This window comes from Pagrus pagrus (assembly GCF_965226575.1).
Source record: "Pagrus pagrus genome assembly, chromosome: 15".
Classification (NCBI taxonomy): domain Eukaryota; kingdom Metazoa; phylum Chordata; class Actinopteri; order Spariformes; family Sparidae; genus Pagrus; species Pagrus pagrus.
The window spans coordinates 18580397-18595567 of NC_140199.1; the positions used below are offsets into that span (position 1 = coordinate 18580397).

The 15171-nt window shown below is 41.0% G+C and overlaps 1 protein-coding gene across 1 annotated transcript; it reads left to right on the forward strand.

Annotated features, from left to right (window-relative positions):
* Positions 1-1033: 1033 nt before the first annotated feature.
* Positions 1034-8213, forward strand: btbd3b (BTB (POZ) domain containing 3b). Its single transcript, XM_084374724.1, has 4 exons — positions 1034-1997; positions 3034-3124; positions 5048-5166; positions 5845-8213. The coding sequence occupies exons 1-4, from the start codon at positions 1687-1689 to the stop codon at positions 6875-6877; spliced, it is 1554 nt and encodes a 517-aa protein (XP_084230850.1). The 5' UTR covers positions 1034-1686; the 3' UTR covers positions 6878-8213.
* Positions 8214-15171: the final 6958 nt, after the last annotated feature.

The window sequence follows — 15171 nt, forward strand, 5'->3', positions numbered from 1 at the left end:
AACAGCCCAAATATATTTGATGGCCCATTTTAGCATTTTTACTTTAATTTTTTTATCCATCCAAGAGAACGACACCATCTGCTATTGATTAACTAGTGGACAACCAGCCCTCACTCTACCCCTCAAGTCTACTGACATTCGCACGTGTTCAGCAGAGAAAAACAGAGAGAGAAATGTTTGTTGGTATTACATTCCTCCTGTAAAAGCACTGACTGAGATGCAACCTCTCTTTAGAAGGGGCTTTAAAAACAACCCCGTTTAAAGGTCCAGTTTGTAAGAAAGCTGTCTCATTCCCAACTCGTCAAATACTGATGATGGGTCGGCTGCCATCCCAAACATCTGTATTTGACAAGTTGGGAATGACAATCAAAAATTAACTTTATTACATATTGGACCTTTAAAGCTCCTTAAAAGTTTGCAAACATTGTGTTGTTTTAATCGACGACCTCAATGCACACACACTGGCTTGCTTTACCTTTCTGTTTGTAGCACGTATACTACATTACAAAATTCTAGTAACATAAGAATGGTTGTTCATTTTTTACATTAATGTTTTGTCATAATAAAACATATGTGAACTATACTGTGCTGATAAATACTGCTTAGAGGTCAGCAAAGACCAATGAATTGCAATTGTTTGTACACATTTCTGAAAGGCTCAAGTATAACTGTCAGAAGATGCATGAATTAAGCAAATTCTGCCCTTAAAAAGAGCTTGTACTGTACATTTGCATTGCCCTTTAGAATTATAACATGGAGTCTATATTTATTGTTGTGCACACTGAATGCTGTGGCTCCAGGTAAAACAAACACAGGAAGCAAAGCTGTAGATGAATATATCATTCTTATGGGGCATGGCTGTCACTTTAATTGAGACGTTGACTATTGCATATTCAAGTATGTGCTGCACTAGGCTGCGTTAGCCAATCATGAATGCAGTGTGCTGCCATTGGCTGAGCTGTGGAGAGAGCCGTGTACTGTGCTGTGAGGGGCAGGCGGAGGGGGGCTCTCTATCTCCTCTGCGCTCTCCCATTCAACCTCTGTAGTCAGCAGAACGAGTGGCTGAGCGGAGCAACACAGCATCCACGGCTACAGCATCCTGCAGATGACTCTGCTCCGTAGAGGAGAGGGAGGGGAAAAAAGAACAAGTGCTGCTGGAGAGAAAAGGATAGATCCACACATGAAGAGAGACTGAAAGGGGAGGAAAAGCACAGGAGTAAGAGTGGGAAATGAGAGGAGTAAACACCGCTGCCTGCCTGAGGACCACTGCAGCTGTACTAAATCTGGGGCTGTCAGGCCAACCCTCAGCAAAGCATTGAGTGAGAGAGGCGAGGGAGCAGACGAGGAAAAGATTTGAGAGCTGATCTCATCACTCTGGACTAGCAGGGATGGGAACCCCGGGAGCTTTTCTGGCAGCAGATCAAACTTCACATAGAAAAAGTGCCTTTGGATCCCCAGTCTGAACCTGACCTATCAGAGGAGTGAGGAAAACAGGCAAAACACGAGTTACCCTGTTGGTTCCTGAAAGGTGAGACCTCATACAGAAACTCTGACGACTGCACTGCTGGGTACAGCCCAGCTGCTGTCCTCTTCCCAAGTCCCTCCTCGGTCCTCCCTCACACCTGCCTGCTCCCGGTGAATGTCTTCTCTGCGTGCACTCCCACTGCTCGGCAGTTGAACACACTCATGGTCGATGCCAAGGGAAGGAACATGAAATGTCTGACTTTCTTCTTAATGCTTCCCGAGTCAGTGAAAAGCAAGTCAAGTAAGAGCTCCAAGAAAGGGAATGCCAGTGGTGGCTCCAAGCTGCCCCCAGTCTGTTATGAGATAATCACTCTGAGGAGCAAGAAAAAGAAGAAGATGGCAGCGGACATTTTTCCCACCAAAAAGCCGGCATCCACCACCACAGTGCAACAGTACCAGCAGCAGAACCTAAACAATAACAACACCATACAGAACTGTAACTGGCAAGGACTCTATTCCACTATAAGAGAAAGGTAGGAACAGTCAGCAAGTTCTTTTTCTGAACTGGGAACCATTTCTGCTGCTCAAAACAGTTTTCATTAACATTATATGTAGGGGAGATGAATTTGGCTTTTTAATTAGAAAATGTCAAAAAGTTCAGTAGAAAAGAAAATGTATGTTCCACTTCATTTCAATTGCCTGTTTTCTGAACAGAATCTCCCTTAAATCTAAAATGTATCACAAAACATTTATATCAGTTATCACTCTTATATATTGAGGTCTGTGCGTGTTTCTGTGAATGTGTGTGTGTGTGGGGGTGTCAGTATGGGTGGGTGTTCCCTGTGCCCTGCCCTCAATCTGCTGGGGGTATCTCTGTTTACACCTCTCCAGCTCCTGCAGACTTTGCCGCTCTGACATAACAGAGGGCGGACAGGCACCGGGTGCGTTTGATATGCACAACAGGCAGAGGCTGCTCTGTGCTAAAAGCAAAATATTTACCTTGGCCTATCAGTAAAAGACCCCAGCTGTCCAGAGCAAAATGCGTGCTTTCCGACCTGGCTTTGTTGTCTCTCCAGAACATCATGGGGCTGTTTACCCACCCCTGTGACATGTTCCACTACTCAATAATATATGAACACAGCTTTATTGTTGGTCCCATTCTTTCACAGTGGGGATTTTCCATTCAGTTCATTGTCTAGTTTGCCTTTATGTCATGTTGTCATAAAGAGCTGAAAAATGATTGAGCTTTGAAAACGTTCTTTTGTGTTTAAGTGTGCTGTGTCAAATCGATAATAGGTCTTAAATATTGCCTGAAACCATTGGGACACTTGATAAAATCATAAAACTTGTTTTTAGAGTTGCAGAGAAAAAAAAACATAAATGTAATTTTTTTTTTGCTTTAACTTCAGTTAAATTGGCCATTGATTGGTAGGAGTTGTATTATTAATTTACATAAAAGGTCTATGTGCATTGATTCTTCTTTAATCGTATCTTCTTCTCTTCTAAAGCAAATGAACAGAATACAATATACAAAATACATTCTCTCCTTTTGTTTCTTTCCCTTTTTAGAAATTCAGTAATGTTCAACAATGAGCTGATGGCAGATGTTCACTTTGTGGTGGGTCAGCCTGGAAGGACCCAGCGGCTGCCGGGACACAGAGTAAGAAATCTCATCAACCAGTAAGATCACGGCAGCGAGGAGGAAATTAACAAACCAGCAATCAGGCCCAGTGTTGTTCATATCATATCAGCATAAATATAATCTTCCTCATTGCCAGCTGTAATAGAACTAAAATCCTTTGTGCTCAACTCTCACTTCCGCACCATGTGTCTTTTTCGAGACAGTCCTCAATTATTTATGTAAATGAGGCTGAAGGATGGAGGCACAGAGTGAGCGAAGGAGGAAGGGATATCCTCTTCAGCAGTCATCTCACACAGAATGGATCGCCTTTGTCTCTGCTTTAGCTCAGTTTTCTTACAGACAGCTCTGCAATTATACAACTTTTAATCAAACACATCCAACAGCGCACAGTTGCAATGGTAAGGCATATAGACTAACATGCATTCAACTCTGCATTTCACATCCTAGAAATAGTTTTGTGCTCATTTACTTAATCATCATTTTGAATTTTGGAATGACAGCACAATGATTCTACTATAAATGGCTATAATTGGTCCCATATTTATCTTATAACCAGCAGGTCAACATGACTTCTTTGTTAAATTCACCCTCTGACCTCTTTTCAAGATGTTCACATAAATGATTGATTGGGGTTTATAGTTGCCGAGACCATGCGCCTCATCTAAGAGCACATCATTCCGTCTACTCTTTTTGAATATGATTATAACATTCACATTAAATCTGCTAAGTGATTTTGCAGCCATGACTTCGGCCCGACTATCCGTTCCAGATCTACACTGTCAGATGAGCTCTGCCTGGGTCATCTTTTTTGTTCTTTCTATGGGACTCAAATGTATTATCTATGATTGGTAGCTGCAGTGCACTTTGTGCCTTTATAGAAAGCAGTTATGGAAGAACATTGTGGATGACTTGACTGCACTTTATGCTGAGACATTATGCCAATGGGATATAATGACGATCAGGGCAGCAATTTTTATTGTGTCCATTTGGCAGGAGTTCAGACATGCGTCATGATTTAATTTACAAAGTTATATCCTTAGTAGATGGAGGATGCAGCGAGGAACTAATAGCAGTAATTTATGTGAACATCTGTAAAATACAAAATGGGTCAAGAGGTGTGACCAATCTTATTCCAATATGCTGTATTTATATACTTGTCTCTAAATCCACATAAAAACAACTGTCTTTCAACCGACCTGGTAACAGAAACATGAATTTCAGTGTGTAGCAACAACAACAACAGTATTGTTTTTATAACCCTTATTTGCACGGTTTATTTTAGACTGGGTTCACAGCAATTTACTTAGAGAAAGCCTGTGTGCCTTTTTTGAGAAAATTTATACCACCCACAGACCCACCTACACATACTTGTGCTGCACACACAGACATAAAACATGAATGCACTTGTAGTGTAATTACAGAATTCATAAAATTGTATATAGTGCCTATTACTGCAATAATTAGTGGCATTGTGTTGCATCTGATTTCATCATGAGTTCAGATAACTCATTAATTTGAGTAAATTGAACTTAAGCTGCTCTCTGTTCAGTTGTGTTATTAGGATTTCCTGTTTTTCTATTGTTTTGTTTTTTATCAGAGGCAATCTTGTTCATTAGAAATCTGCCTCCCTGTCCTCGGGGGAAATAGCAAACTGGCTGAGAACTGCTCATTATGTGAGAAACTCAACAGGTTCAATCCCTCCAGCGATTAGAATTGAGGCACTGTTCAAAACCATAAATAGATGTGTTTCTTTTTTGTAAAAAAGTAAGACCTACATGTGAATTAATTGCATTTAGTACAGTTCCCATTTCAAGTAATCTTTCTCTTATCCTGAATGTTACTACATGTTATGTGGCTTCAAGTGAAATCACAGACAAACTGCAGCATGTTTTCATTTCTCTGTTCACTCTGTCACTTTGTTTTCTCCTCTCCTTCCAATAGTATGTATTGGCTGTGGGCAGCTCAGTGTTCCACGCCATGTTTTATGGTGAACTGGCTGAGAACACGGATGAAATCCATATTCCAGATGTGGAACCGGCAGCGTTTCTGGCAATGCTGAAGTAAGGATTCGCCTCTGTCTGAACTCTATAACATAGAGCATTTCCTTCAGCTGGCCCCATTTTGTGATCTTATGATACCACAGTTTAAACAAATAATATCATCTTTAGCAGCTCTTTCAATTTGATGTTGGGGGAGAAATCTCTGACACCTGTTTAGCTCTTAGCTTGCCAGACAAATGAAATGACTGTTTTTTTCCTCTATCTTTAAGTAGAATCTGTATCTATTAATATTCATATCATTATTTTTTCTTCTTATCACGCTGAATCACTCCTTTTCAACCTCCTCCTGGCTGCTCCATCACTCTCTCAGTTTTATTTTCTGTGTCCTTGTAAGAGAGCTAGAGTTGATGGTAGACTGTAGTGTAGGGGGAATACTATTGTGTTGTCTGATTAGTTTGCACAGTGATTTTATTCTGTTTAGATCGTTGTTTAATTGTTTTCAGACATGATTTTGACTGATGCAGCAATGCTGTTGCTTACAAAACTATCGTATCAGTTAGTTTCAACCACAACCAACTAAAATGTCAAATGAAGATACTTTTGTTATATTGATCATGCCATATGGTCTGTTTTTGCAATATAATTATCATCTTAACAAAAATGTCTTTTTGCATTTAATTTCTGTGGCACTCCATCTGTTGTCTATTAAGCTGAGAATGTCACATTTTTTGTCAACAGGTACATTTACTGTGATGAGATTGACCTGTGTGCTGACACAGTGTTGGCAACTCTTTATGCTGCCAAGAAGTACATTGTCCCTCACCTGGCACGTGCCTGCGTCAACTTCCTGGAGACCAGCCTGAGTGCCAAGAATGCCTGTGTGTTACTCTCCCAGAGCTGCCTGTTCGAGGAGCCAGAGCTGACACAGCGCTGCTGGGAGGTGATTGATGCCCAGGCCGAGCTGGCGCTACGCTCGGAGGGCTTCTGCGACATCGACTCCCAGACCCTGGAGAGTATCCTACAGCGAGAGACACTCAATGCTAAAGAGATAGTGGTATTTGAGGCAGCACTCAACTGGGCTGAGGCTGAGTGCCAAAGACAGGAGCTCACCTCGTCAACTGATAACAAGCGTAAAGTTTTGGGCAAGGCCATGTTCCTGATACGTATCCCTACGATGGCTCTGGATGATTTTGCCAATGGAGCAGCCCAGTCGGGTGTGTTGACACTTACTGAGACCAATGACATCTTCCTGTGGTACACAGCAGCAAAGAAGCCTGATCTGGAGTTTGCCAGCCAGCCTAGGAAGGGCCTGACACCCCAGCGCTGCCACAGATTCCAATCCTGTGCCTACCGAAGCAATCAGTGGCGCTATCGGGGCCGCTGTGACAGTATACAGTTTGCAGTGGATAAAAGAGTTTTCATTGCTGGTTTTGGACTGTATGGATCTAGCTGTGGCTCAGCAGAGTACAGTGCCAAGATTGAGTTGAAACGTCAAGGTGTACTTCTGGGACAAAATCTCAGTAAATATTTCTCCGACGGTTCCAGCAACACCTTTCCTGTTTGGTTCGAGTATCCAGTCCAGATTGAGCCTGATACCTTCTACACTGCCAGTGTGGTTCTGGATGGGAACGAGCTGAGCTACTTTGGGCAAGAAGGGATGACAGAGGTGCAGTGTGGGAAAGTGACATTTCAGTTCCAGTGCTCCTCGGACAGCACTAACGGCACAGGGGTGCAGGGGGGACAGATTCCTGAGCTGATCTTCTACGCTTGACAAACCCTGTACATACATTTGACAGATTTTCAGTGCACTTATGGAATATGGAAAAATATCACTTTGTGCATAGTGTCACTTTCTGTTATTTATTTTCATCACTATTGTTAAAAAAATCTCAGACCTGTGAAGGGGTCTTGTGTGGTTTTAATTTCAGTAATTGGTCCATTTGAGTAGGACCAGATATATGTTTCAAGATGTTGAATCGTCCAAATACACGGATGAAAAAAAGTCCTAAAGATAAAAAAAAAATATCTTGCACTAAACGTGCATGTATATATTAATATATGTAAATTCCAAAATGTATATGATGCCACAATTGTGGCCAATGCTGCCCACAAAGATATCTTATATGATGAATATGCTACAGTATGTTTATTATTTCTATGCTTGCATAGAATGCACATATATAGCAGCAATACTTCACATTCTATATTCTACAACAAGCATTTCATGCCATGACTCAGTCTGGACCATCAGCATTATAAATGAAGTGAAAAAGGCTGTATGATACCTAATATCAACTTAAAATTTCATGAGGCATCTGTATTTGAGTGGTTTTAATTGAATCTGCAGCTTTTTGATACTTCGAATCTAGTAACGGGGCACTTAGAGAGGGCTTGAGGGGTCTTAGATTAGGGAGCACTAGATATAATGAGACACATAAGCCCTACAGTATCTCTCTGTAGCATGTTGCTCTGCACCTACACTCATCTCAGTCACTCCAGTGAGCATTCATTTAGATCAGTCTCATTATGTTAACAGTAAAACTTTACTTAAAGTTGTCACCATTCACCACTACGTGGTAGAGTGAAAGATTTCTTTGGTTTCTTATGTAAATCTGTCTGCATTGCAGTACTTACAGCATGGGCAGAACTGTTCCATTTCATCTAGAGTGTACTACTAATTGTTCTGGCGCCTTTGTTTTGATTACAGCAAAAAGATCAATGATTGATTCAGTGTTAGAGGCTGTTTATCTTATGGACTTTTACTTCTCTTTGTTAAAAAAAAACTGTACACTCTGAACTGCTGAGCACTCCCTCCCAATGTGATCATACAGTATCAGTACTTGCAGAAGCATACTGTATATGCTACAGAATTACACTGATGTAGGTTTGTAATTGAAATGGTTAGTTTGTTAGATTTATTTTTTTTTCTTTTGATTTACTGTGCTTATTTTTTTTTTTCTGGTGTAGGATAAACATCCACAGGCTCGTCTGCTGATGACAACGGATGGACAAACTGGCATTCATGTCCTGTGTTTGCGTGCTACAGTGCTGGGAGACCAACGAATGTGTATGATTGTTGATGATGCAAATAAACAAAACAAGTGGTACATATTGGTTGTACATCCCATCTGTGAAAGCGATAACGCTACATACCTCGCCTGAAATTAGGAGATGGGGACAGATGATGCCCTTCAGCGCTGCAGTGGTTTACAATGCCAAGGAGAGCTGTCAGCTGATTGATGATCCCTATCTTCATGCCACTTATACACCCCGCCTTTTGTCTGTCAAACTCTATACTGCATCCCACTGAACTCTACAACACAATACCTTGCTTTCCTTGATATGAATTTTGATAAGCTACATCTCTTAAGTAAGGCTTTTTGATGGGCCATCACTTCTACACAGACGTGACGATCAGGCCTGAGTACAAAACTTTTATCACACTGACCAAATTGCTTTGACGAGTGTTAAAAGAAATGCCTTGTCATTCAGAACCAAATTTCAGTACGTTACGAGTAAATCTCTTTAGTGTCAGTGAGCCAACAAGGATGCAGCATGCTTCTCCGAATAAGGCTGTCTAACATGTATGCCATACAGAAATGAAGGACAAACATTATGCCCAGAGACAGGGGTTCATAGTTTGTTGCACAGATAACTACTGTAAGTGAACTTTGTGCTGCTTGTTAGCTAGCCAGTGCAGCTAACCTGTATCTGCTCACAGGTGAGTCCGTTCACCACATCATCCGCTGAGATGGAAGTCCCGGTGCATCCTCTTGAGGCAAGCCATGTGTTTACATGTTGCTTACTTGCTAGTCCAATACTGCACAGATATTCCAACAGTTTCTTTATTTTGGTCCAGCTATCCAGGTTGAATAAAGTGAGCAGAGTAAAAACAGTTTCTCCAGCTGCTTTGAAGAGCTTCCTCCTTTGAAGAGAGTAATGTGTAATGTAATTTTCTTTTTGTTATAAAGTTGTTTCATTCAGGAACCGCTGGCAAAGTCAAGATATTGACACTGGTATCAGCATGTCTTTTAACAATATCCAGCCCTAGTGATGACATTGACCACATGGCAAACAATCCTGAATTTTTAAGGGTTGCATCTCACAAAGATTGTCTCCTTGACATGGCCATCATGTGTTTCAAGTATCAAAAGATAAAGGGAGAATAATGTTTCGATCTTGAACGTCTAAAAAAAACCTAAACTGTTGAATTCTCAGCATACCACACTGGCTGTTTGATTCAAGGTCGATCTTGACGTGTCTGTCTGCTGATAGAAAACGACAAAAATCGATAAGAGGATTTCTACTCCTGTTCATATCTCTATCTTAGACACACTTTTTAGAAGTGCTTCACTTGTGTCTTAGATGAAGTTAAAATTCCAATCACAGATACAGTTGCTCAAGCACTGGCAAAACAAAGGATTAATAAAGACACTTCATGGATTTTTTTTCAGTTTTACTTTCTCTACTTGCCTTATTTGCTGTAAAATTTAAAAATAAGATGAGTCATTTACTAAATCTCGAGACAAATTATATCTCTTTCATAAACTGTATGTTCGAAACGATCACTCTAGGGAGCTTATGGCAGGTACTTGATTACCAAGGCATTCAATAATGCTGAGACCAAGTTTGACATCGCCAATGAGCATGAAGCCCTTGATGAATTGAACTCAATATGTTGGGGGACTCCGTGCTTCAGCACAATTTTTCATGATTGTGGCGCTAATGTTGTAAGCAAGATCATTAATTGCACTGGAGGCAGCAGGGGACTAGAATGTGCCAGGAGTCAGGAGCAGGCATGCTTTCATCAGACACAGAGAAACACACCTATGTTCATTTTGCTAACTGATCTATGGCAGCAAAATTACAATTAAGGTTCAGTATAGATACACCGACATTTAAAAGAAACCACAAGCACCTGGGAAGGAAACACAAAAATCCCAGCAACACTTTTCCTCATTTTTTGTCCCAGAACATGTACTACTCAAGTGTATCGACCTGACATTTTTTGCTGTTGGTTACATTCAGCTCATAAGGCAGGAGTGCTGCCAAAGGCTACCAGCTCACTGCCAGAACAGTGGTGGGAACCGCTCTGTTCTTCAGGGAGCACATTACCAAAAACTACTTCAGTCAGCAGCTGTGTTGACAGCTCTAATCACTTGTTCTTACAGAGAAGATATTAGTCTTCCAAAACCTTTTAAGATATAAATCTATCATTGACTCATTATGTGATTACTGAAATGAAAACAAAGCATTTCTTATTTTATCAGAGGTGACAATTATTGCGGTTTAATTCTATGAATGAAATGCAATTAAATCCTACAGGGCTAAGAATAAAACGCGTGGTTAGGCATCTAATTGTAATTAGTTTGTCAGAAACAGGAACATAGGTGAGCCTGTGTATTCCTGGTAAGGAAGTCAGTGTGGTGATACAGTATTTTCCCTAAATATTCAAAATTAATGACAAATATCTAGCGCCGTTTTCAGGATTGCTCATTAACTTATACAGTGCTGGCATACTGTTTAATTTTACCACTGGAGTCTCCATGTATTATTCAAAGTATTTATAGCCTTACATCTGTTTATCAGAGTATAGAAGAGGATCACATGTATTATTCGTCATTAATCATAAATGTGACTGTGAATTCTGTATATGACATAGACAAGCTTGGGGGAAGGGAAAAGGGAAAGAGAGTTGGTGCATACCGACACAGACTGGGCACATATTGCCCAGGAAAGTCTCACTGAGGGTTTAATTACTGTTCAATACGAATTAAGGATGAAAAGATTCAGTCTGACATGAGGGAGGACTGTGGATTACCACTGATCAACATTCTTAATGCTCCGTAAGATTGATTATACCGAGTGCAGATAAGTCTGTGAACAGAACCAAAAAGCCCTTCGGTATCTAAGAGGGATGGTGTTGTTTCCTTACTCTATGGTGAACAAGATGCACAAATCACACCACTGACTACTGGGCATATTAATGCGGTGCTAGATAGAAATGTCCACCCCACAGAAAAAAAAATACCAAACAAGGGAAAAGAAAACAGTGAGAGTTACCATGTTCTGTTGCTTTACCATATCAAACATCAGTCTGTTTACTGCAGGCAATCACATATCCTCTCCTGAACATCCTGATCATTTCCATCCGAGCAAAGTGTCAATGAATTAATAATGGCCGAAGAGAGCAGGGAAACACAGCTGTGGGTTTAAAGAATTCATCAAAGAAAATAATTTAAAAATATGTTTTTTAATTCCACATATCTCAAATGAAATCTCAAAGCCCCTCCCTTGAAACCACGGCCATGTTTTCCCTGAAGGTATACATATATCCAAACAAGATTGTTCAATGCAACACCAAAGTACAGAGTATATTGGTGCAATCTGCCCAGTAAGTGTTATGAGTGCATCTGGCAAGGGCTGCTGAAGGTTACAGTGAATTGCTATAATCCTGACAGATGTGAGGGTATCTGTGCCCCCCACTACCCTCATTGCACTAACCTCAGCCTACTGGCAGCCAGTCAAGCAAGGAACAAGGGTGAGAGGAGAATGGCAGAGGTAAGTGGCAAGCATGGTCCGACTAGCATTCAGGTAAAGCAGTCACTCCCTTGATAATTACCCCATAGATTATTAGGGGACAGTCTAAGTTGCAATTAATCACATGAGGGAATGGCAAAAGGTCACAAAGTTCAAATGCAAGGCGCAGGTAGAGGCAAGGATGAGACAGGGGTTTGACTGATGATAGCCAGCTGTGCTTCTTTGTCATCCATATTCCCATCCCTGTGGTGCTAAAGACCTGCACAATGTATGGGATATTATTCTCAATAAGCTCCTATCTCAGAGCCGTTGCCTCCAGCCGCATGCGGTTGGATTGCACTGTTGTATCGAGCATGCGATTGTGTGTCTCATTTATCTATTTATTTATTCATTGGTACCAGGCTGAGCTAAATCGTTTCAACAGGCTGGGCCACTGAAAGGCCAGCTTTTATGTTAGATTAGCCTGTTTATAGCGATGTCGCTCAGATCCAGATGGATCAATATGGCTGGGATTTCTGGAGGTAAGCGCTCCGTGTATCAGGTGAATTATGATTGCTGAAAAGAGTGGAAAATACGCTTCTGGTGGACAATGGGAGCTGCAGAGCCTATTCAAAGCAGCCAAAAAAATACAGACAACATAGTGATGGAGCATCAGGCACACACTGGAAGTAAATTTTATTACCTTCAAATAGTGCAGAGGTAAATACCCTGTTTACATAATTGTGTGTTTGTCCTATGAAATAAGATCCCAGAAGGTATATGAATACCGCACTCAGGCAAAAGGTAGCTCTTTCACGCGCTCCGGAAGCTGAATTTGTTGGTGATGCATTATGCTAATCAAGCTATTTATTCCCACAACTATGGTCTCGTATACCTGTCACCCGCAGCCATTACGGCAAGGCTTGATCAAAACCTTGAATGTTGGCAGCTTCCCACTGAGAGAGGTGATGAGGGCTGAGCATGCTACTTTTTGTATGTACTCTAGTGCCTCTATTCATACTGAAGCATGTCCTCTAAGGCAGCTCCATGGCTTTGATAGTATGGAGTGAGAGGGCCCTTCTCTCCCCAGGGTCTGATATAATGAGAGTGAGCTTACTACACATGATCTGCGGCTCTCTCTCAAATAAGCTACTTGAAACGGCTCGAGCCTGAAACAGTACAACAAACAGCACTGATTCATTTGTACACATGCTCTGGCTCTCCCTCTCTTTCTCTCTGCGAGCTGTGCGAGGGGGGGCTAATGTGTTTTAATGTGTGATAGAGAGTGATACAGAGATGGAGAAAGAGCACAGAGCGCCACGGGAGTCTAGCTTTGTAAGCACCCATTCAGAGCACGAACATAGGAAATCTGGCTTTTCTGGTTTAATTATTTCCTGTAAGCACAAAGAGAATGTGAAGTGACAGATTTTAAATGATTGCATTCATGATTTGCATTTGTACAAGTGTGAATAGAAATGTACTGTATAGCTATTACCAGAATAATGCTTTAACTGTGCCATTTCTCTTATTCCATCATTATCTGCTGTGGGATCTTATCACTCGGAAGCGGGGAGTCTGGTAATCAACAGAGACATTATAGGCAACAAGGTATTCCTTTTGTCAAACAAATCAGAAATATCAGCTAGACTGGGAGTCAGCACAATTTAACAGTGGCACACAAACACATTTCCTGTCCTTGAATACACATTTCCACAAGCATTTGCTGAATGCCCATTTTTCTCTCTATTTAACCTTAAAGTGACCGAACATTTTCCCACACTGGCAATTTCTGTCTGAATTATTGCAAGGAGTGTAATAACATCTATAGCGAAGTGATACTTCGCCCGAGTTCTTTGAAATCCAACTGAGCTCTACCAGCCTGCTTTTGTGGCCTAATTTAAGAAGTGGAGCGCTTTCTCTCCTGTTTCTCTGCCCTTTTTTCCTATGTCCTGCATACCACAGGGAAAACCAGTTACTGTATCTAAAAGCCCACACGATTAGCATCGTTCAAAAAGGCATTACCTCTGCGATTCTGTCCTCATGCACACCGCAGAAGCTGGTGGCACAAAATTCATTATTGTAACTTTGCGGCAGAGATTCAATGTTCAATCAAAGAGGGATTGAGAGTAATGCGCCTGCATTCACCGCAGCCCCGTATCTTTGTAATACGTCTACATAAACATCCCTACAGCTGCACGATCCCAGCCTAATTGTCAAGCCGGTGATGAATCTGATGTTGGCGAAGCAAAGAATCTTTTCTCATCTTACCATTAACTGAGATAATTAGCTGCAGCTGCCTCAACTGTCAGAAAAAAGGCACTTTCAAAGTTGCTCTAAAACGTCAGAAGTTATTTCTCTGTGTTGTATCAGATAAAGAAAAATATCAGTCAGTGAAGGTTCAAATACACACGAACATCAAATGGCTGCACTTTAACAGTAAAATGTAAGACAGGTATCTTGTCTAATTGGCAGGTTAGGACGAGAATTCAATGTCCCGTACCTTTAATATCATTTCAGAGATTTACAGGAGCTGCCATCAGTGTTCATCTGACCTAACTAAAACTCTTTCCGCCTATGCTTTTTTTGAGTCGAGCCCCAGACTATTCCCTCACTGCCCTCAATAATGGCCTCAATTTTAAGCTTTACTGTGCTTTACCTTCCCCTTATTTTCGCTTCCCTTTGAGATACCAAAGCGTTTCTCGCTCTGAGCTGCTGGAAATAATCACAGGACATGAGATGAATAAAAGCTGCGTTTTGAGGAAGTTTTTTCCTGCTCTGACTTTGTGTGTTTTTTATTCTTTCGCTCGTATCATACATGCCTTGTACAGAAGAAAGCCAGGTGACAGCTATGATAAATGCAGCCGCTTATACTGCAGTTCCTATGAAAATAATGAAATAACTGGTGAACAATAGATGAAGAAAGCATCAGCCCTGTATTTGAAGCACTCATCCCAAACAGACCCACTATCTGTGTGATTGTGAGTAATGTGCATTTTTACAGGCAGGTAATCATACATGTACACAGGCGTGGGATGACCATTATGTATTCATTCGAGGAAGGTGGATTGTACACCAAATGGTGGTTGAAAAGGGGGAAGAACACGATACATGACTGACGATGCTGAACCTGTGGTGTATAATCATGTTTGTAAACCACAGCATAAAAGTGAGATTTACATTTTCTTTGAGTTAATAATCATTTGAAAGCAACAAACAGAGAATTAAACAGGTTAAACCTTTGGATTCTCCGACAGATAACTTGCATGGTGGAAGATCTTCACCGCCTGAAGGCAACAACAAGTCAAAAGAGAGACGTTCATAACAACAAAGCAATGGTTCATCTAATTCCAGAGCAATTTCGTTGGCTATCAATTATTATGTTGTCACCCAAGGCAGCACTAAATCAAGCAGAGGAAGAGCCAAACATTCATATGCATCTACTGCTAAAATACTACTGTTTGCAATTCTTGCAGAATTAGCATTTGTGAGTAAAAGGTGGAACAATAGAAGGAAGTTAAATATGCTCAAAATGTGCAAGGTCAGGAA